Below are 22,829 nucleotides of genomic sequence, written 5' to 3'. Positions count from 1 at the left end.
TAAGCAGACCATCCATTTACAAAGTTTTTTTCTGAAATAACAAACTTGTCCAATCTTGCAATGTCAATCTGGGCCATTATAGTCTATAAAGTGTATAATTTAGTTAGTGCATATGTTTTCAGAGTTCACTTTTAACCATTACATTCTCCTTTTCTTCTGCTCAGAAAGATACAATCCTTCACTGAAAACCTCTAATGGCCACCAGTCTAAATCGTAAGTATGGCTATAATTTTGAGTGAATATAAACTAATTAGCAATGGTCATATTTATACAAATACTGTTTCAAGATACCTGTGTTTGCTACACTAAGGTATACTTATTTCTAAATAATTCACTTCCTGTCCTAAAGAACAGAAATGGAGTCTGTCCTGGAGAGCAGGAAATGACTGGGGACCTAGGTTTCCATAATTTTTATTTTATTTAATAAATACATTTTTATTTATTGTAAAATTGCGTAAGGCTCGATGCATATTCAGTTTACTTGGCAGCAATATGGAAATGTTTGGAATAGGATGTTTTTGATTTCCAGGCCAGCCTATTGCTCTGATGTTTGCTGGGAGTCTACGACTTATTGAATTGCCTTTTAGGCCGCTCGATACCTCCTTGCTCCTACTCCTTGTCTTCTTCTACATTTGTATGTGCAATCAAGGACATTCTCAAGTTGAGGCCTCCCAGTGCTTTGGCAATCCAAACAACTATAGAGTTGATATTTCCTATTTCTGCTCTAGACTTAGAACTGGACAGACAGTTTGAATACTTTATGGTTCAACATTTAAACAGCAATCTCAGACTTCCTCTCCAGGGTTTTTATAGTTTAAAGTATTATAGTATTACTATAAGTGCAATGCAGTTGCAGTGATGATTCCATTTTTTCCCAGCTTTAACAGAAGAGCCCTTACCACATAAATATGGTGAGCAGGTTTCAGAGTCCTACTAAAACCTTACTTGTTTGTAGAGACAAACATCTCTTGGTCATCTCTAAAGTTATTTAGAAACATTCTCAAATGCTGCTTCTGATTATTCATGCCACATAGGAGAGTAAAGCAGGTAATTGATGCCTTGTATTAAGAGCTTGAAACTGATATGTCTCATATGCAGTCTGCAGCAGTTACAATCCATTTCTTTACCTTTAGCATCTTTTCTACTGCATGTGTAGAAGTCAAGTCTGAATGTAAATAAAATATGACTTGTGTAATTTTTACTTTGAAGTCTTTTAGCTTGAAAATGTTTAACCCGATTTCTGCTTCTATTCCAGATGTGACTCAAACCAGACCAAGTAAGATATTATGTTTGTTATTGTTTATCATTTAATGTAATGTCTTAATTTTTTGAAAAATATGAATATTTTGTTCAGATTTAGTTATTGTAAAGCATTCAAATCCCAGGTCTTGAATTATCAGAGTAAAGAATGAAAATGAACTTTTAATTCAGTGAAATAACTTTTAATTCAGTTAAAATGTTATAACAGTTCCTAAATTATAAATCTAAAAATAGGATTTAGCATGCTATCGACTGCATCAGTTTTTAGTTGGGATCTTTTGTAAAATTATCTATAGCCTCAGTGATGCTAGTTACTTATAATTGCTGAAATAATCGTTATTACAGTCTCTGATCAATTTGTTCCTGATTTATTATTGTTTTTTAAATCTTGGTTAGATGTGGTCTGTTGCAGCATCTAGACATGATTGCAACATAGTTTATTTATGCTAGTTACCATGTTGTTTCTGAGTATGAAATTTTACAATTAATGCTTGCATTTTCAGAATAACTGTTGGACTTTGTTAGCATTGTAAGTCCTTACTATCATTCTTGGAGTACTATTTCAGTTTAATAATAAAGAAAAATTGACAGTATCATGATATGGTATATCTGACAATATTTTTAACAAAATTGTTTCTTCCATCTCTCTCCCTCTCTCTCTCCCCTCCACCCCAGTGTTCTGATAAATGATTTGAAACTCAGCAGCAGTGAAGACAGTGATGGTGAACAGGTGATTATTACTATTAATTTCTGTTCTGCCTTTTTATTCCCAAATTGATGAGCCTTGTCATGTAATCAAAATAATGTAATATAAACACAAAAATGAAATTAATCCAAGGCAAGACAAACATGAAAACAAAATTAAAGGCTCACTTTTATGCCTCAGTTGAAAAAGCTGTCATGTGGCTCCCCAGCCATGTCCTTAGTGGCAAATCTTTGAAATGGGACTTCAGTCCTGGACAGCTCATATGATGTGTTGGTATTCAGTTACCTTCAAGGACAATCACATGTGAAATGCATTAGTGTACTCTTAACTTAAACAAGGTGAAAAACGTGGAATGGTAGTCCTTGATTTACAACCACAATTGAGCCCCAAATTTCCATTGCTAAACAAGCCAGTTGTTAAGTAAGTTGTACTCCATTTACAAACTCTTTTGCCACTGTCTTAAAGAGAATTAGGCGGTTGATAAGCAAATCTGGCTATCCCATTGACTTTACTTGTCAGAAGTTCCCTCAGAAGGTTGCAAATGACAATTCCAGGACTCTGGGATGCTGCAAGCCAGGGAAGGTCACAAATCACGTCCACATGACCACAGGATGTTGCAAGTGTCATACAGCATATGTGAACCAGTTGCCAAGCACCCAAATTGTGTTCACATGATCGCAAGGGTGGTGTGTTGGTTGTAACTTTGAGGACAGCACTATTGTAACTTTGAACCATTGATAAAACAATGCCTGAAGGCTACCTGTACTGTAAACTACATCTCTAGCTAGACAAAGGTGTCCACTACAGGTAGTCCTCAATTTACAACAGTTCGTTTAGTGACCATTCAAAGTTAGAACACACTGAAAAAAAGCAACATTCTCAGGGTTCCAAGTAACACCCCCAATTGAATGGAGTTGTAGAGATATCTAGCCGTAACAACATTCTTCCCCCCCGCCCCCCCCCTCCCAATTTCCCACTGCACCAAGTGTGGTAGCCCTGAAGATCCAAAGAAAAAGATGGCCTCCAGATGGCTGACACTTACAACTGTTGTTCACACTTATGACTACTGCAGCATCCCCATGGATGTGTGATCAAAATTCAGACGGTTGGCAACTGGCTCATATTTATGACGGTTGCAGTGAACCAAGATCATGTGATCATCTTTTGCGACCTTCTGACAAGCAAAATCAATGGGGAAGTCTGATTCATTTAACAACCGTGTTACTAACTACTAGTTACTAACTGTGGTGATTCGCTTAATAACTGTGTCAAAAAAAGTCATAACATGGGGAAAAACTCAATTAACAACTGTCTTGCTTAGCAACAGAAATTTTGGACTCAATTGTAGTCATAAATTGAGGACTACCTATACCGATTAAAGCATTTATTAAAGATTATCTATCTTGAATTCAGGAATAAATTAGAAATAGTAAGGCTGTGCAGTGCTTTAGGTTCTGTTGGAAAGGTGCTTCAATGTGCACTGAAGCATCAATTTAATCCCTGTCCAATGCATTAAAGCAACTTTGTCTTTATCCAGAAAGACTGATTTGCTGTAGGGAGACTTCCTGCCCAATCATAAAAACAGATGTCTCTGCTTTAGTGGGTCCCAAATAGGTGCTGTGTTCCTACCCCTGTGCTTTCCAAAGGACCTCTTTCTAACAGAATCAAAAGCATTGCACAGACCTGACAGGACACATAAACTATATCACTAGTGAAAAAATATCACAGTGGGCATTATAAAAAGCCTAGAGAAAATGTTTAATCAAGTGTTAAGAAAATAAAGTCAGTGGGAGGTTCCATGCCAGATAAATTAACTCAACTGGAAACATTACGCTGTTTCTATCATTTGCTTCATTTCAAGTAAAACTTTAAAAATTAAAAAGCAACACTGGGATTGTACTCTTAAGTATACTTACTTCAGGTACCAGTCATAGGAAGAAAAGCTAATATATAAACTTACACAAAGTGTGTAGTAGTATTTAAACTATGAGTTGACAATCTAATTTCAGATTATTTTCCTTAGTTTTCATTTATACAGATAATCTATCTTTATCCATGCCGTAAAATACTAACAAAGCTATTATTACCATAATTATCATTGCGCTAATCTGCATTTTTCCCTTTACTTACAGGATTTTGATAAGACAGTACCAAGAGGGACACCCGGAAGGTATGTAGATACAGTGTCTGGCAGTATACAGTTATATTAAAGTAATATGCATGGTAGTCGCATATAATCTACTTTTGAGAATTGGGTTTGAAATAATAGGCAGTGGAATTTTACCTGCAAATGCAGCCCTTTCCATGGTTGTTTAGTTACTCGTTTTAAAATCTACTTTTAGATTTTAAAACCTCTCAGCCTTTGTTCTCCATTCCCTTTTTCTCCTAGTAATTCTGAGCCTTCCCAGCATACAAGTGAAGGAGCAGATAATTCTAGGGATGACTCAAGCAGCCATAGTGGGTCTGAAAGCAGTTCGGGTTCAGACTCAGAAAGTGAAAGTAGTTCCAGCGATAGCGAGGCAAATGAGCCTTCTCAAAGTGCATCTCCTGAGGTAAGTTTTTTTTCTCTGCCTTTCAAATAGTGTTATGGCTGGCAACCATGACATTAATTGTCCTCAGATACTTTAATAAACAGCAATAGGTCTTTATGTTACAGCTTTGTGAAATCAATTAATTAGTTTATACAGATAATCTGTTTGCAATCAAAACTTTCTAACAGCAAACATAGTCTGATGCCTATTTAGCTTAAAACCAAAAAGCTACTGATGATTTCTATTTACTCTCAGGATTTCCAAAATTTGCAGAAGTAAATGTGTTCAATTTGTTCTGATTACCTTTTAAATTTTGTCAAATCTTACACACTGTAACTTAACATTTGTATGTTGAGAAAGCTAGAGGAATTCTTCTTGTTCCATGGAAATGGAATCCTCAAATTCACAACAAACACCAAAGGCAGGAATTCTTGGGTGAATTGATTAACTCGATGCTTAAGATACAGGTAGTCCTTCGCTTAAATAATTTGTTCAAAGTTACAACAGCTCTGAAAAATGTGACTTATGACTGCACTTATAACCGTCGCATTTCCATGGTCACGTGTTCAAAATTCGGGTGCTTGGCAACTGGCATGTATTTATGACAGTTGCAGTATCCTGGGGTCATGTGATCATCATTTGCACCTTTCCCAGTTGGGTTCTGACAAGGAAAGTCAAAGAGGGAAGCTGATTTCTTTAACAGCCATGTGATTCACTTCACAACTGCAGTGATTCATTTAACAAATGTGGCAGAAGAGGTAAAAGGTAAAATCAGGCATGACTCACTTAACCACCACGTTGTTTAGCAGTGGAAATTCTGGTTCCAATTGTGGTCATAAGTCACATACCACCTGTACAAAATGTCACATTGATAGCTATAAAGAAGGAAATAAGGTGGTGGGATATGGATGGCATTGATTTGATCAAACAACTGTCTATCCTCCAGAGGGAGAGTGGGTTAAAATGCATGTGCACACACTTTGATGATTTTAAAATGTCACCCTTGTAAAATTATGATACAGGGATATTCCAAAATAAAGGAAAGTAAAATATGTTTCCTTTTCCATTCTTCAGAATGATTGCCTTCCGGCTTGCTTATTTGTTTAAAATGTGCTAACTGTTATATGACATATCCAAGCTTCTGAAAATGTTATATTTTAAAAAATGTATTATAAGTAACAAAGCAAATGTTAAAACAGTAAACAAATACAGGTAGTCCTCAACTTATAACAGTTCATTTAATGACTGTTTAAAGTTACACTGGCACTGAAAAAAATTGACTTATGACTGTTTTTCACACTTAACAACCATTACAACATCCCCATGGTCATGTGATCAAAATTCAGATGCTTGGCAACTGACTGGCATATTTACGACAGTTGCAGTGTCCCAGGGTCTTGTGATCCCCTTTTGTGACCTTCTCACAAGCAGTCAGTGGGGAAGCCAAATTTACTTAACAACTATGTTGCTAACTTAACAACTGCAGTGATTCCCTTAACAGCTGTGGCAAGACAGGTTGTAAAATGGGGCAAAACTCACTTAACATCTGTTTTGCTTAGCAACAGGAATGTTGGGCTCAATTGTGGTTGTAAGTCGAGGACTACCTGTAGTCATGGTTGACGCTGTCAAGAAACCAGATATCTGAATTGCACAACAAAGCTTCTGTATTGTGCTTGCTGAGCCCCTAGGAATAGCTCTCTTAACAGAGAGGATTGTGCTGCTGATTTGTGTCCTTTATTATTGTACCAGCCATTTTGGGTAACACTGAATCGGCTTGTTTGAAAAGAGCAGTGCTTCCTTCCAGGTTGATGATATGAATTGTGAGCTGAATTCTGTCATTCTGGTGCAGTTCTCTTGGTTGAGAAATCTAGCAAGCTGTGGCAGCCCTCCTCTCATTTCTAGATGATCCTCTTTTCAAATTTGGATGCAGTCACAGCCTTTGGGCCATAGGAGTGAAGTGAGCAAAATAATCCCTGTTTTTCCAGGCTGTATACATGCAGAATTTTGTCATTTGGGTTTTCCTCTTTTCTTTCTTTAGCCTGAGCCGCCTCCAACAAATAAGTGGCAGCTTGACAACTGGCTAAACAAGGTGAACCCACACAAAGTATCACCAGCTTCTTCTGTTGACAGTAACATCCCATCAACCCAAGGTTACAAAAAAGAAGGGAGAGATCAGAGCACAGGGGGAGGATATGCAGACCAAAGTGGATCAAAGGATTCCATATCCTCCACATCTGGGAGAGATTCAAAAAGTAGCCAGAAAGGATCGGAGAGCAATCGTGGTCGACAGAAGTCACCTGCTCAAAGTGATAGTGCGATCCAAAGGAGGACTGTAGGCAAGAAACAGCCCAAAAAAGCAGAGAAACCATCAGTAGAAGAGCCCAGAGGAGGCCTGAAGATAGAAAGTGAAACCCCCCTGGACATGGCAACAAACATACCCTCTAACAGACATAAAGCAGCCACAAAAGGCTCCAGAAAACCAAATATAAAAAAGGAGCCTAAACCATCCCCTCGGCCTATCACAGAGAAGAAGAAATGCAAGGTGGCAAACAAACCCGCTCAGAAATCTAAGGAATTCATTGAAACAGATACCTCCTCCTCTGATTCTGATGAGAATGAGAGCCTTCCTCCTTCATCACAAACCCCCAAATATTCGGACAGCAATAGGACTCCTGTTAAACCCTCCATAGAGGAGGATGACAGTTTTTTACGGCAACGGATATTCTCTCCTATGGCAGAGAAGGAACTCCTTTCACCGCTCAGTGATCCTGATGAAAGATATCCCCTTATTGTGAAGATTGACTTGAGCCTCCTAACCAGAATACCAGGGAAGCCTTACAAAGAGACAGACCTATCAAAATCAGAGAGAAAAAATGTGTGTGAGAAACATCCAAGAGAACCCCAGAAAACAACTTCTGACAAAAGTTCCAACAAGGGCAGAAAAAAGCATAAATTATGTCAGGTCAGTTTTCATCATGAAGTGCTAAACTTGTGATCAGAACTGAACATTTAATAAAGTAGTTTTTAAAGTTGGTGGCCTTCATCCAGAGGTTATTTTGTGTTGATCTCCGCCTAACGTAACTCACAGGGTGTTGTGGAGGAAAATAGGAGGAGAGAGTCCTGTACCTGGAGTTTCTAAAAATGATGTACAAACCAAATAAACAAATGTTAAGTGTTCACAAATAAGTACTGTTCTTTACAGCATAGATTGCACCTTTGATGCAAAGGTCTTAAAGCCTTAGTTTTATATATAGATTTAGAGATAGAGATAGAGATACATAGATATAGATATAGAAATAGATAGATAGATAGATAGATAGATAGATAGATAGATAGATAGATAGATAGATGGCAAGAATTGTAGCCATATTGACTGATTGTGGTCAATAAAAAGTGAGGTGTCATATTTGTTTAATTCATCAAATTAAGCAGTGTTTCTTGTACTATAGTGATATATATGTATGTGTGTGTGTATATATAGGTACACACACACACACACACACATATATATATATACACACACACACATATATACTTTCATACACACACATACACCTATATATATATACACATATATACTGTGTTTCTCCAAAAAGACGACCCACCTTGAAAAGAAGCCCTATCACGTTTTTGAGCGCATGTGATCAAATTAAGCCCCACTCACAAAATTAGCCCTAATTAAGACCCACCCACCCTGGGGTGCAGAAGGTGAGGTGAGGCACACAGGTAAAAAATAAGCTAGGGTGAGAATGTGGGGGTGGAGCTGCCCTACTTACCAGGCCTCACCCATCCCAACACTTGCCTCGCCTTCTGTGGCCGCTTCTTCTGCGGCCTCTTGCCATCACTCACACACATTGCCCCGGCCTCCGTTTCGCCTTCAGATGCCTGCCAGATCAATCCGGAGCTCTTGTTATCGGCTACAGATGCATTCCAGCAGGCATCTGAAGGCGAAACAGAGGCCGGGGTGATGTGTGTGAGTGGTGGCAAGTGGCCACAGAAGAAGTGGGCCAGCAGCGGGCTCCTGCTGGGCGAGGCTGTTGGTGCCACTGCCACGAGGTGAGTCAACAATTAGAACCCTCCAAAAAGATGGCCTCGGGGGTCAAAAGAAAATAAGATCGCCCTTCTTTTTGAAGAAACACAGTACATATACATATTATACATATGTATATATATGTATGTATGTGCAGGATGGAATAATAGATTATGGACATAGTGTCTGTAGCTACATTAATAAAGATGGGCAATTTTGTTTCACTTTAAAAAATTGCATTAATTTTATTAAACTTAAAAGAACATTGCAAATATTTTTTTAAATGTTTAGCAGTAGTATATAAATAACTAGGTGGTTTAGGGTAGATAGTAAGTTATTCTTTTTTCCTGTCTGCCATGCAACTTGACATTCCTTCGAGGTTTATTTTTTAAACTTATTTTGTTCTATTATATAATATATTTGTATAGTTATATTGCTATATAATTTTTATTACATTTTAATGAGAAGATATACTCAATGTTTTTAGATTTGATTTAATGCATTATTAATGGTTACAGTACTGTTTTGGTTTTGATGGGAAAAAGTCTTTTGAATCATACTGGGCCAATGTAATGGCTGCAAAGGCCAGGGGGAAAAATGCAGCTGCTTTAATGAGTTCCCCACAAATACCACATCAGCATCTTCTACTGCACTTTTTCCCTTTTGAAGCCAAAGCACTGCACAGCCCTACTAACTTAATAGCTTAATAATAAAAATATTCTTACATATTTTTGGAAATAGTATACCATGTTTCCCCGAAAATAAGACCCTGTCTTATATTTTTTTTGAACCCTGAAATAAGCACTTGGCCTTATTGCCATGCGCTGAAAAGCCCGATAGGGCTTATTATCAGGAGATGTCTTATTTTTTGGGAAACAGAAATTTCCATTTTTAGAAAATGCTGTTGTCAGCATAGCAAGAATTGTAGCCATATTGACAGCCTGTGATCAATAAAAAGTGAGGTGTCACATTTGTTTACATTCATCAAATTAAGCAGTATTTCTTGTACTATGGTATCATACAGCATCAATGTATGTTATTTACTTCTAATATTGTGAGAAGTATTATTTGTAACAGTTATTTGTAAGGAATTGTGGGTAGTAGGCTGGTAAAAAATGGAAGGTAGGCTGGTAAAAATGGAAGAAATAGCAATAACTAAATTGGTTGATAGCTTCATAAAAGGCAACTTGGCCCAAATGGGGAGAAATATGGGGGGAAACACTCATAGTTTTCAAAGACATTTTGCCTTAATATAATTGAAAATAAGGCTGGGAAATACCTTAATATAATTTCTAAGAATTTATATTTACCCTAGGGGAGCATTAAAATTATCTTCTTGAAATCTGAGGCATTTTTGCTGCCTTTGTTTGGCCCAGCTACACAACTGAGAACAGCTGTTTTGCCACGATTGTTATCACTCATCAGGGTCTACGAGAACTTGCCACGGCCAACATGCCGTGGCCAACTCACTGCGATTAACTTGCCATGGGCATCTCACTCCAACCAAATCACTGTGGGACAACTCACCAAGGCCAGTCATGGACAAGAGTTACAATAATATCAAGAAATAGTGGAATAGACTAATTAAAAAGTAATGCCAAAAGAGGGATAAAATGAAATATGAATGACAAAAATTAAAATAATTTTTGATTATTTTAAATAATTAAATAGAATTGTTGAGTTGACCTCTGCAGCAAGTTGACCATGGTGAGTTGTTCCATGGTGAATTGGCCGTGGCGAGTTACCTATGGCAAGTTGTCCCATTCCGCACTCATACCATCCTAACGTCACTGGCTTCTTTGAGAATTGTGGTGATTTATAAAAATCAGTATAGTTGAGATTATTAAACTTTGTCTTGGTTATTATCTCTCAAATCTTCTATCACAGAACGCAGAAGACAGCAGAGGCACTGAAAGCAAGAAAACTAAAGTGGAAGAAAAACCTACAGCACACAAGACTTCTAGTAATAGAGAGTGAGTAACTTTTCCAACCTATAGTACACAAGTACATGGTGTAAGCACATTCTTATGTATTCAGTTTCTAGTTTTCATTTCATCTAGGGATCAGGCAAATAATTTCTTGTTTAAAATTCAGTTGTATAGTATTATTTGAACAAGCACTGATGCCAAGTTTATGTTCTTACACATTTAATATTTCCATTGCAGTTTTTAAATCTTTGGGAGGTCATGTTTAAGACATACTATTCCAAATATTGTACATCTTTCTAGATTAAAGAATACTTTATTTGGAGACTTCAAACAAAGTGCTTCCAGCTGCTATGATGCCTCTAGAAGTTTCCATACCCTTTATTTTATTTTTTAATTTGTTTATTCTTATTTTTGAACTTCCTAATAGTCAAAGCTCTTGGGCAGTTTACAATATAACACATTAAAACAAAATCAATTTATGTAAAAACATCTGTACCACCTTTATATATTGATTATTACTTAATTTGATTTATATTTATTATAAAGTTTTTTTTAAATGCTTTCTAAGCCTCTGCTGTTTTTCTGTTTCCTTACTATTTCACATTTGCATTCCCTTGTTTTATTCAACATACCTACTTCCATTTTGATTGTGGCAGTTTTGATTAGATGAAAAGAAGTATTGCAGGCTGAAATATATTTATTTATATCTTGGAGAAGAAAGGATTAGAGCAAGGATTAGGGAAGGTAGAATCTTTTTATGATTTTGGCATATTGTGGTTAGTTGCACAGTTAGCCAGATGTTTAGACTGAATTTGGCATTTTTATCCACCTGTTGAATTCTTCCTAAGGACCCGGATAGGCAGATTTGTTATTTGATGCTGTTAAAGGTATCATTGCAGGATATAAACTGTTTCAAATAAACTTGCCTTTTGCAAATTTATATGACCTTGGATATTCCAGCTATTCTTTTCCTCAATCTGAGATAATTCTGTTTCTCAAATATAATAGTTTGATAAAATAAGTTCATTGCTTGGAAGCTGATTGTGCAAAAGCAAAAAATACCCTTTGCATATAATTAAGTACAACATCTTTAATTCTGTTTCCTATTTTATTTGGGGAGGACAGGTCTTCAAAGCAAAGCACTGTTAAAGAGAAGGATCTTCTTCCATCTCCAGACACAACCTCAGTTGTTGCAAAAGATCCAAAGCAAGAGCACGGATCTAGGAAAAGAACTATCAGTCAGTCTTCTTCCTTGAAATCAGGCAGTAATAGTAACAAGGATAATAGCAGCACTAAAAGTAGCTCATCTAAGCAAAAGAAGACAGAAGGAAAGGCTTCAAATAACACTAAAGAAACAAAGGTAAAAAATACTTCAATTAGTGATTATAACTTGTTTTTGGAGTCTTTAAATCTTGTGTGAAATTCAGCATACCGTATTTTTTGGAGTATAAGACACTCCGGACTATTAAGTTTTTAATTGATTTCGGTTTTAATTGGGTTGTTTTAAACTTGGGCCAAAATTATTTAATTGTTTTTTAAAATGCTTTTAAATTTTATATGCTATGTTTTATCCTGGCTGTACACCGCCCTGAGTCCCGCAGGAGAAGGGCGGTATAGAAATAAAATAAAATAATAAAATAAAATAAAATAAAATAAAATAAATAAAATAAAATAAAATAAAATAAAATAAAATAAAATAAAATAAAATAAAATAAAATAAAATAAAATAAAAAAATAAAAAAAATAAAATAATAAAATAAAATAATAAAATAATAAAATAAAATAAAATAATAAAATAATAAAATAAAATAAAATAAATAAAATAAATAAAAAAAATAAAATAATAAATAAATAAATAAATAAATAAATAAATAAATAAATAAATAAATAAAGACGCACCTACCTTTTTTGGAGAGAAAAACAAGATATATGCTAGTACATGGATATGGGAAATATTATGAAATTTTACCAGTTTGGAACTGTTTTAAGTTTTTTTCTTTGCATAGATTGGTATTGTAATCAGAATCAATTCAGCACGCAATATATTAGATGTAAAGCTTTTTCCTCCCTCTCTTTATTTTCCTTCAGGTAACATTTTAATTAAGTTAGTGAAATGCTTTTTAAATTCCAGCTAATTGTTGATTCTAGACAGAAATTTTACAACAAAAGGACACGAAGAAAATAAGACCATAAAACACCCACAATAACTCTGCCTCTGCCTCCCAGTTTGCCTCATTGCAGCAAACAGTTTGCTTTAGTTTCATTTTCAGCACAAGAAAAAAAAATCTGCCTCCCAGCAATTTGCCTGCTTGCAGCAAGCAGCGGAGGCCCGCATGGCAATAGGCAATGGCAATCCCTGCAGCCTGAAATAGCTGAGGGTCGGGAGGTTGATCCAACCAACAATAAACTGCTTGTGCTAATCAGTCTGTGCTGAAGCTGAAATGGCCTGTTTTGTTGTTTGTTGCTTGCTGCAAGGAGGTAAATTGCTGGGAGGCAGAGGCCAAAGGGTGGGGGCCGGTGGGTGGGCGGAGCTACATTTGGAGTATAAAACGCACCCAAATTTTCATACTCTTTTGGGGGGGGGAAGTGTGTCTTATACTCCGAAAAATACGGTATATAAACTTTATTTTTAAAAATGTCCTGCACTAAAACTTAGGCCTGCCATTAATCCTCTTCCTAATACCAGAGGCACTTAGTTGTCTTACGCATCATGCCCCTCTTTGTAAAACAGGTATGTCCATGTGGTTTGGAACATTGCATCAATTGAGTCCCTAAATGTGTAAATGCCCAAGTAAATGCCTCTTCCCCAGGGGTGAAATGCTCCCGGTTTGGACCGGCTTGGGCGAGTAGGTCGCAATGGCGGTGGGCAGTTCGGAGAACCGGTAGCAAAAATCCCTGCCCCCGCCCCCCATGCCCAGCTGAGCCGCGCGATCATCAGAGCCTTTTTTTTCTTTTAAATGGCTCTGACCAGCCAAGCTCTGACCATCCCAGCTGAGTTGCCTGCTAATCAGGCAAATCAGGTTGGATCGCCAGAGCCATGTAAAAGAAAAAAACTTTTTTCCTTTTAAATGGCTCTGCCTGCTAATCGGTAGCAAAAATCCCTCCCCTTCCCCCCTTAGCTTGCTTACTTACATTGGTCGCAACGCCTTGCTGTAATCCCTGCAATTGATTACATCAGCAAGCAACTGAATCTCCCTGCCTGCAATCAAGCAGGCAGGGAGTTGTGGACTTCAACTCCCAGAATTCCTCAGCCAGCAAAGCAAAGCTGGCTGAGGAATTCTGGGAGTTGAGTCTACAAGTCTTAAAGTTGCCAAGGTTGGAGACCCCTGTTCTATTGGGTAAGTTTTTTTTCCCCTTTGGGATCTTTAAAAAAATAGTTAATTAGGTTTTTTTTTTAGTTGTTCTTTTTTTAGACCTAGCTATTTAAAGTTTAGGAAGTTTTAAATTTAGCTGCTTTTATATAAAAATAAAAATAAATAAAAATAAAATAATATTTGTGCAGCTTTGTGAGATTTAGTGTGTTTCTGTAGTGTTTCACTCTAACTACAAAATCTCACAAAGCTGTATGTGGAATTTTGTGTGTGTAAAGTGTGAAAGTTGGTTTTTTGGGCTTTTTGTGGCTATGTGAGGTTCCTGCTTGTTGCAGGGGCCATTTTGGGTCTAGCACAGCTGCTTTTACATTGTGGGTGAGCCAGTTGTGTTGTGTTGTGTGTGTGTAAAGTGTGAAAGTTGGTTTTTTGGGCTTTTTGTGGCTGTGTGAGGTTCCTGCTTGTTGCAGGGGCCATTTTGGGTCTAGCACAGCTGTTTTTTTATTGTGGGTGAGCCAGTTGTGTTGTGTTTTGTTTTGTAGGTTAAAAAAGGGCAAAGAAGTGACATTGACTTGGCCATGCCCATCTGACCAACAAGCCAGGCCCTTCCAGTCACCTTACCACCAAGCCCCGCCCACTAATTAAGCCCCACCCACAGAACCGGTAGCAAAAAATTTTAGATTTCACCCCTGCTCTTCCCTGAAGATGTTTGAGCTGAGTTTAAGATGTTGAGGAACAGAACAGATTGTGTAGATAATATTGAGAGCTGAGCTAATTGATATGATCCCAATTAATGTTGGCATTCCTAAATAAGCTTATATTTTTACAGCAGGGAAATAGGTGAATATTTAATCCAAGGATATACAGATGGCCAAACATATTGGTAGCCATCCACTTCCCATCCCCTCACCCATCCCAACTTACTAAGAAATAAATTCAAGCATGCAGAATATGATTTTGTCCATTTTGCAAATTCTACTACTATTTTTTAGATGAAAAGCTCTGTTGGGGAAAAAAAGTTAAATGGGATGAAGCCTATTTTTTGTCAAATATTTGCTGCATAGCCTAGCTCAACGTAAGTTAGTATACCATTACAGAGCCAAAAAAGCTTTATAATTGAAGTATTAAATGATGCAAAATAATTACTGTATTAACAATATTCATACAAATTATAATAGCATAATTATTAAAATTCCATCTGCTTTCTGTTTTGAATTTATTATTATGGTTAACACCTTTGTTTGTCAAGTTAGATTTGTGGCAAACATCTGGGTTGCATTTAACTAGCCTGAACTTGGCAATTGCAAAGCCTCTCCTTCCAAACATGTTTTAATTAACTGTATTCTGTTTTTTCCAAGGAAAAGGTTTTAAATAATTCTTCTAATTGTCCTTCTGCCTCCGTCACAAGTTCCGATAGTTCAAAGTCCCGAAGAGCAAAGCTAGTATTTGATGACAGGTGAGAACAAAGATGAAAACCAGGTGCATGGTTTTGTTGCTATAATGCTGCAGAAATGTTTGGGTATAGTTCATATTAATTTTTTTTCATAAACTATACTGTAATTTGATAAAAGTTATAGGAGGATCTATGGTAAACAAAAATCAAAAAGAATCTGCCAGCACTTTTTAAGATGAACACATTTTATAACCATTCATGAGCATTCATCTGTAGTAGAATGTCCTGAGAGTTAAAATGCTCTGTTGTTGTTTTATGCTTGTTCTGAGTCCTGTTATCAGATTTGTTCCATTAATTAATTTGTTCCATTAACAGGTCTGACCTGTTTGTGCTACAAAAAATCCAGAGGGGCATTCCAGTTTTGTAGTGCTACATTTTTGGGGTGCCAATATAATAAAATACTGTTGCTTTCTTATATTTTAAAAATTGCTGATGAATAAGGTTGTTCACAGAAGCTGAACAGTATTTTGAACTGACTTTCCAGTCTACGATACATCTATGGAGATTCTCAGTCATCCAGGTCATGGTTGTCCCAAAGGTGCTTTTTAAAGAGGCAACTGGACTTTCTGGTTTTTCTTTGAAGAAGCTTCTTCAGCTCAGCTCAGCTCTTCAAAGGAAAACCAGAAAGTCCAGTTGCCTCTTGAAAAAACACCTTTGGGACAACCATGACCTGGATTACTGAGAATCTCCATAGATATAACCTAAGATCCCAAAGGTACTTTTTCTGACAATCATGCAAAATCTGACCCAAATTCATTACTGTATATTCAGCCTGTGAACACATTGCAGGCAGTTGAGTCAAAGCTCAATCCAAAGCTTTAGTGATATACTATAATCCAGTATATCTGTTATTCACAGAGATGTACAGATGTACATCTGCTGTACACAGGATCTAATGCTAAGCACCAATACAGGAACATCGTCCATTTACATCAGTATTCTAAAACAGAGCCTCCCCCCCAACCTTTTGGGCATCAGGGACCATGGAGAGAGGTTTTTCTATGGACCGAAGGGGGCGTGGTTTCATGTGCTTTCTGCATTCCACAGATGGGGTGGACTGGTTTGTGTAGACCGGTTTCTAGCATGCCACGCACGAGTTGGGGACCCCTGTTCTAAAAGCTCTGCATTATATCAGTGCAGATTGAAGAACAGTGAACATTACTAGGCTGGAGTTATGTCTTGGAGGAGATAAGAGGGTTTGTGTTTGTTTTGAAGGCAGGAAGATGACTATTTCATCACTGTTTCTGGCACAGTATCCTAAATAGTATTAAAAGTGTTTACTGCTCCTGGTATCAGTATATAATTGTGCAACCCAAGAAAAGTTATTTCCCATGCCAAATTAGTGACAATTTAGGCAGGCTTCTCCATTTCATTCCATTTTTTTTATTCTGTCTCAGTTAAATGAGATATTTAGCCCACTCCTAGTCCCTTCTGTTAAACTTTGCCACTTCATGGGAATTAGGAAGTGTGCCTTTTCTATGGCAGCTATTGTCCTATGGAACACTGTTTACCCTGAAGTTCAGCAGGCTTCTACCTTCCTAGCCTTCCAAAAAGTGTTGAAAACTTGAGCTTTTCCCATCATCTCCGAGATAGGATAAGATGACTGCATGTCAGAAGCTTCATTTAGTGCCAGGTTTTTTGTTTTAATGTTTATGGCTTTAATAGCTTTAATATGGCTTTTATGTTTTATTATGGATATTTTTTTATTTTGTGGGAGCCACTCAGAGTTTGTTGCAAGATGGCTAGCTATATAAATGTTTTGAATAAACACTCTTTGCACTCCATCCTCAAATAGACACAAATAATGAAATAAGCAGAGCAACAAAGATTAGACATTTTGTAATGTTACCATTTCATTTTATGTTGCAGAAGCTACTCAGCAGATCACTATTTGCAAGAAGCAAAGAAATTAAAACATAATGCTGATAAACTGGTAAGAAAAATGTATTGTCTGCTGATTGAATCCTTTTAAGGTGAATTCTTTGACTTTGTCATAAATCTCCATGTAAGACCTTTTTTTTTTTTTTTTTTTAGTCTGACAGGTTTGAAAAAGCTGTTTTTTACCTTGATGCTGTAGTTTCATTTATTGAATGTGGGAATGCATTGGAGAAAAATGCTCAGGAATCCAAGTCCCCATTCCCTATGTATTCTGAAACTGTGGAGCTCATCAAGTAAGTTATATAGACAATCAATTAGTATAATTACCAGAATAGGGACACAATAGGGAATTGTACTCCTAAGTGATATACTATTAATAGTTGGTTCTAGAGGTGTTCTTCAGTTGCCAACATCTGTTTATAAGACTTACATGGCAGCTTTTTTTTGTACAATAATTCTGGATGGCTCACAGAAATAGCAATAAAAATATAAGGAGTCAATCAAATCAACATCAAAAACTCCCAATGGCCCATTCAGCAATATTTACATTGACCAGACTACAGCCTCATCCTAACTCAGCGCATAAAAGAATCAGTTCTTCCAATGCCTTCAGGAAAGCAAGGAGAGTAGTAGTGGCCTACTTTCTAGGTCCCAGCAGACGGCAACATTTACAGCATCTGGAGCAAACATGCCCACCTTCTCTGATATGATACACTTTGAATTGCACCTGGAACAAAACTGGAGAGCAGTGGAGAAGTACAGACAAACTACTCAAAACTTTGCATTTTGCTACATTCCAGACTAGTTGTAACTTCCAGATTGTCTTCAAGGGAAGCCATGTAACTCGCATTGTGATCTAACTGGAAAATGATTAGGAAGTAAATGATTGTAAGCAAGGCCTTCCCGTCTAGGAATGGGTGCAGTTGTTGCATGAGATGAATCTGTCCAATTGTTGAATGAAATGAATCTGTCCAAAGGTTCCCCTAGCTTGTTCCTTGAGGCAGCGTTGTAGTCTGGAACGCCCCCACCCCAAATTGTGCACCAGCTCTATCCAAGGGAAAGCAGCCCCAGCAAGAGTTAAACATGGCACCAGATCCAAGGGGACCCAAACCCAGTCCCACTACATTTTCCTAGGTTAAGTTGGATTTGGTTCCTCCCATCCAGATTCTCACAGCCTCTAGGCACTGAGTCAATATCTGAACTAAATTGACTTGCCAACTAGGAGTATAACAGGATATATCATTGAGTTTTTATTATTTAGTTTGTGGCCAAAGTAAGGTATTAAATCTTATATAGAAAAAGTTAATATTTTGCAAGTGTTTGCAGAACTATCATTTAAAACACTTTCTTAATTCTTAGCTTTGTACAGTGTATTTTGCTATACTTGACATGGTTTTAAGAAATGGAGAATGCTTAGTATATAAGCGTTTTGGGCGATATATTTTTTAAAACTAAAAGTGAAAAAGAGTTTTAAAATGTATTATTTGTCTTCTTTTTTGGTTGAAGGTACACTATGAAGCTAAAGAATTGCTCAGCACCAGATGCAACTGCTGCAGACAAAAGGCTAGCAGTACTATGGTATGTATTCAGAACTAAATTAGAAAGAATGGGAATAGCTAGAGGCAAAATGTATTTGGGCATACTTTCATTTTGTGTGTGGTCAGATAAAGCATATATTACTATTCTAGTTTAATATCTGAAAGCAACACAGTCACTATAAAAATAAATAATTATTCACTGTATTATTAATAATAAAGCAAAAAAGCCTAATTGAGTTTTAATACTTGCATTTCTTTTTAATCTTTATTGAAATTTGACTATTTCAATTTTTAAAAAGCTATTTTTAAAGAATCTCAGTAGAAGTGTAATCTCTACCGCCCAGTGCGCTCACATAGAGCTGCCCTCCTCTGGGTCCCCTCGGCTAGACAGTGTCGGCTGGCCATCCCCAGGATGAGGGCGTTCTCTGTGGTCGCACCGACCCTCTGGAATGGGTTGCCCACTGAGCTCCAGACGGCACCTTCCGCGCTGACCTAAAGACATGGCTTTTTCACCAACTTCCCTGATCTGTTGTAGATTTTAACTTGGGGATTGGGGATTTTAAATTGGTTTTAATATCATTTAACTCTTATTTATTGTCGGGTTGTTTTATTGTTGTGAGCTGCCCCGAGTCCTGCAGGAGAAGGGCGGCATATAAATCTGACAAAATAAATAAATTAATAAAATAAATTAAAGATCAGTGAGGATCTTTTATTAGCAAATTTCTAAAATAGTAGCATTCTTCTTTTTATTAGTCTGAGATGCCAGTCCCTCTTATATTTAAGACTTTTCAAGCTGAAGAAGGAAAGTGCGTTAAAATATTCCAAGACACTGACTGAACATTTGAAGGTAAAAATGTGTGTTTTTTTTAAAATGTATTAATTTATAATTTGAAATTTTGTTAGTCTTTTCCTAAATAAATGTTATCATTGATATATAATTCAGCAATAATGCCTTTGGAAAGTTTATTGTGTCACTTATTTAATTATGCAGACATGTTTACACTTCATTTTAGTAGTGATTATGCCTAGATTTGACTTCCGTTCTTACTCAAATTCTTCCTGGTGCTGTAATATGTTTTAAATGGACTATATCAAAGCACTTTATGGATTGATTCGGTTTTTTAGAAATTTGTTGTTGTAAAACATATAGTATTGAATTTGCATTCATTTTGAAATTTCTGGGTTTTTCCTAAACAGAATTCCTATAACAATTCTCAAGCCCCATCACCTGGTATGGGAAGGTAAGCATTTATGTAATGCATTATTGGGTCTTTTGTATGAAGGCATGAATTAAACAGTGAAAATATGAAATGGATATCTGAAATTCCTGTCCAGTTTTGAAGCATTATAAAAGCAGTTGTTCTATAAGTCTTTACTTTTTAATTAATTTGTGGCTAAATATTTCCTATATATATGTTTTATATGACAGAACTTTTCTGTTTTCTCCTGATAGATTCAAACTTCTTATGCAGACTTCTGTCAAATTTTCACAAATAAAGGGGAAGGGGATTTTATTGCATAATTATATCATCTACCAGAGCAGTGGTAGTAGTACCATTATAACACTAATAATATCACTGAACACTTATAAGCAGTTTGAATGGTTTAAATAAGAGATTGTACACATGGACCCCAATCATAATTCATTTTGCAGAATAAACATAAACACACATACATGTTTGTGTGTTTGAAAAATTAGATGGACAGAAATTGTATGCTGCCTGTCTCTCAGCTACCCTGGGCTATGCACAACAATCAAAGAAATTACAATTAAACATAAAAAATAATTTATAAAACAAGGAGTGCATAGTACTCCTTATATTCAGTTACCTCCTTAGAAAAGGTGTTTAAAGGAGGTTTAATACTGGATGCTACATGGGTTTCTGCTGCAGCTACCAGATAACTCAGGGCACAAATATTGAAATTGTGTTTCTATAGTTAATAGCAGAATGCAGGTTTTGAATTATGTAACTTTATAGGAGTTTTGTAGTTTTGCAAGTGTTAGTAAAGTTTTCTGTTTTGCAAGTGTTAGTAAAGAAAGTTTCCCCTTTTAATTTTTAGCAAACCTGTCAGCATGCCATCTCCAGTTTCACCAAAATTGTCTCCAGGGAATTCAGGAAATTACTCGTCAGGGTCAACCAACCCTTCAGGGAGTGCTTCTTCAGTTACTATTCCACAGAGGATACATCAGATGGCAGCCAGCTACGTCCAGGTTACTTCCAACTTTCTGTATGCCACTGAAATTTGGGACCAAGCAGATCAGCTTGCCAGAGAACAAAAGGGTAAGATTGAATTGCATTAATTTATACTCCAGGAGAGTGAACTTTTTTCAATTAAAAAAGAAGAAGAAGAAATCGTTGCTGCTGAGTCAATTAAAGCAATAAAGCTTTGATATATTTTCCAATCTCTTTTTGGATTATACTGTAGTTTTATAAAAACTAACAAGGCATGTGATTTCTATCAATTTGTTTTGGGAGATGTCATGAGAAACAGTCTTTTTCAATCTGATTATTTTTCTTTTCTTTTTTTTTCTATAGAATTTTTTGCAGAACTGGACAAAGTTATGGGTCCTCTGATCTTTAATGCAAGTGTTATGACAGATCTGGTACATTACACCCGACAGGGATTACATTGGTTGCGTGTGGATGCCAAGTTATAACTGGATTGAAGTAAGAGGCTTGCTGCCTCTGATTTTTTTTCAACACTGTGTCATAAAAAAAAGTAAGGAAGACTGCCATAATGAAAGCAAAGAAAGTGAAATCAAAGAGAAAGGAACACTTTCCTGTGTCTCCCAGCATCATGTGTGTAAGAACCTCCAAACATTGTGTTAATGAACTTTTTCAGCTGACCCCATTTTAAAAAAGAATATTTAAAAATAGTTTAAACTCTGCAATGTTTTAATGTAAAATGGATTCACTGATTTGCAATTGGATTGGAATTCTAATAATGATGCCTAACAAATCTGTTTTAAAACTTATTTATTTTAATTTGTTTTTAAAAGCTGTGTTTTGGGGCTGGTTTAAAACTTAGCTGTTTTTCCTATGAATTTTACCTAATCAAGTACTTAGTGAAGATTAAATGTAGACACTTTATTTAAGTATTTTGTGAGCTTTGTTATTCTGTAATGTCTTGTGATGGTGGAGCTTGTAAGAGAAAGTCAGGGTTGATAGATTTTAAAGTGTAGACACACACATTTTCCTGCATATTTAAGTCAACCCTTAATGATGGCCACAGTTTTATTGATGTGCTAAGTTCCAAGGTTATAACTTCATCATCAATTAAACCATTTGAAGTCAAAATATTCAAGTATTTGTATGGCAAATCAGTTTCGAAACACATGTCTTAACACTAATAATCTCAGTACGTTACAAAATATTGCATTTAATGCAATATTCAATGTGATGTGAGTCACAATGGACTTCAGTCTCCAAGTATAAAATAGGAATGGTTTCAGATGGACAATCTCGTACTTTGGTGCAGCCTCTTTTATTTCCTAACTTGTAATTGTTAGACACCAAAGCTTCTAACAGTAGTAATTCCTTATGTGAAACTGACGTGCTTCATCAGAAAACGCCATGTGTGACAAACATCTGTCTTTGTCAGAATTATGTAATGGACAAGACGGGGTAGAGAATAGACCTGTGAATTACAGGGACATTTTAAACTGTTCGGTCCAATTAATTTGAAATTTTGCTTTTATGCCATTTTATGGCACATTCATTAATGTTAAATGTTTGTGATGGGAACAGATTATTTAATTATAATGAAATAACTGTGATCAGCAAGAATCATGCATGAAAATCTGCTTTAAGGTTAATAAGCAAGGTACCTTTTCATAGAAGGTGCTTATCTGACTAAAAGAAAAAAAATACTGCTTTAGCGTCCCTATCATGTCTGGTGTGCCTTATGCCTTTTTAGATGAAGATTTTAAATACTGTTTACAAGACGTTTTACACTTAGGACCTGGTATCCAGTCAGTCTCCAGCAGTAAAATTGTACTTCCTTTTCCTAATTCTAGTGGCTGTCATTTGTTGACAATTCATGTTGCTCGTGCTTTAGAGTCAGACTCTAAACCTTTTCGTTGTGGAATTGTGATATGCTGCTTTGCCTGCCCTTGTTCCTAAAACCCACCCAGATGTGAACATGCATGTTCAAGAAAACAATTGCACTAAAATTATGTCTAGCTGTATAAGCTAT

At 36.4% G+C, this 22,829-nt stretch overlaps 1 protein-coding gene across 1 annotated transcript in view; it reads left to right on the top strand.

Annotated features, from left to right (window-relative positions):
• AFF4 (ALF transcription elongation factor 4) overlaps positions 1-22,401 on the top strand; it is a 55,269-nt gene extending 32,868 nt beyond the window's left edge. The window contains exons 9-24 of the mRNA XM_070937331.1: positions 165-213; positions 1,256-1,276; positions 1,936-1,990; positions 4,099-4,136; positions 4,356-4,518; positions 6,536-7,459; positions 10,415-10,500; positions 11,581-11,815; positions 15,122-15,219; positions 17,086-17,149; positions 17,251-17,387; positions 18,601-18,672; positions 19,386-19,479; positions 19,830-19,873; positions 20,694-20,914; positions 21,170-22,401. Of these exons, the coding sequence (XP_070793432.1) occupies positions 165-213; positions 1,256-1,276; positions 1,936-1,990; positions 4,099-4,136; positions 4,356-4,518; positions 6,536-7,459; positions 10,415-10,500; positions 11,581-11,815; positions 15,122-15,219; positions 17,086-17,149; positions 17,251-17,387; positions 18,601-18,672; positions 19,386-19,479; positions 19,830-19,873; positions 20,694-20,914; positions 21,170-21,291 (2,423 nt within the window). The 3' untranslated portion in view covers positions 21,292-22,401. The remainder of the gene's footprint in view (positions 1-164; positions 214-1,255; positions 1,277-1,935; positions 1,991-4,098; positions 4,137-4,355; positions 4,519-6,535; positions 7,460-10,414; positions 10,501-11,580; positions 11,816-15,121; positions 15,220-17,085; positions 17,150-17,250; positions 17,388-18,600; positions 18,673-19,385; positions 19,480-19,829; positions 19,874-20,693; positions 20,915-21,169) is intronic.
• Positions 22,402-22,829: the final 428 nt, after the last annotated feature.

This window comes from Pituophis catenifer, unplaced genomic scaffold, assembly GCF_029215685.1.
Source record: "Pituophis catenifer annectens isolate HBS135680 unplaced genomic scaffold, rPitCat1.0.hap2 SCAF_2, whole genome shotgun sequence".
Taxonomy (NCBI): Eukaryota; Metazoa; Chordata; class Lepidosauria; order Squamata; family Colubridae; genus Pituophis; species Pituophis catenifer.
This window is presented reverse-complemented; position numbering and strand designations above follow the sequence as displayed.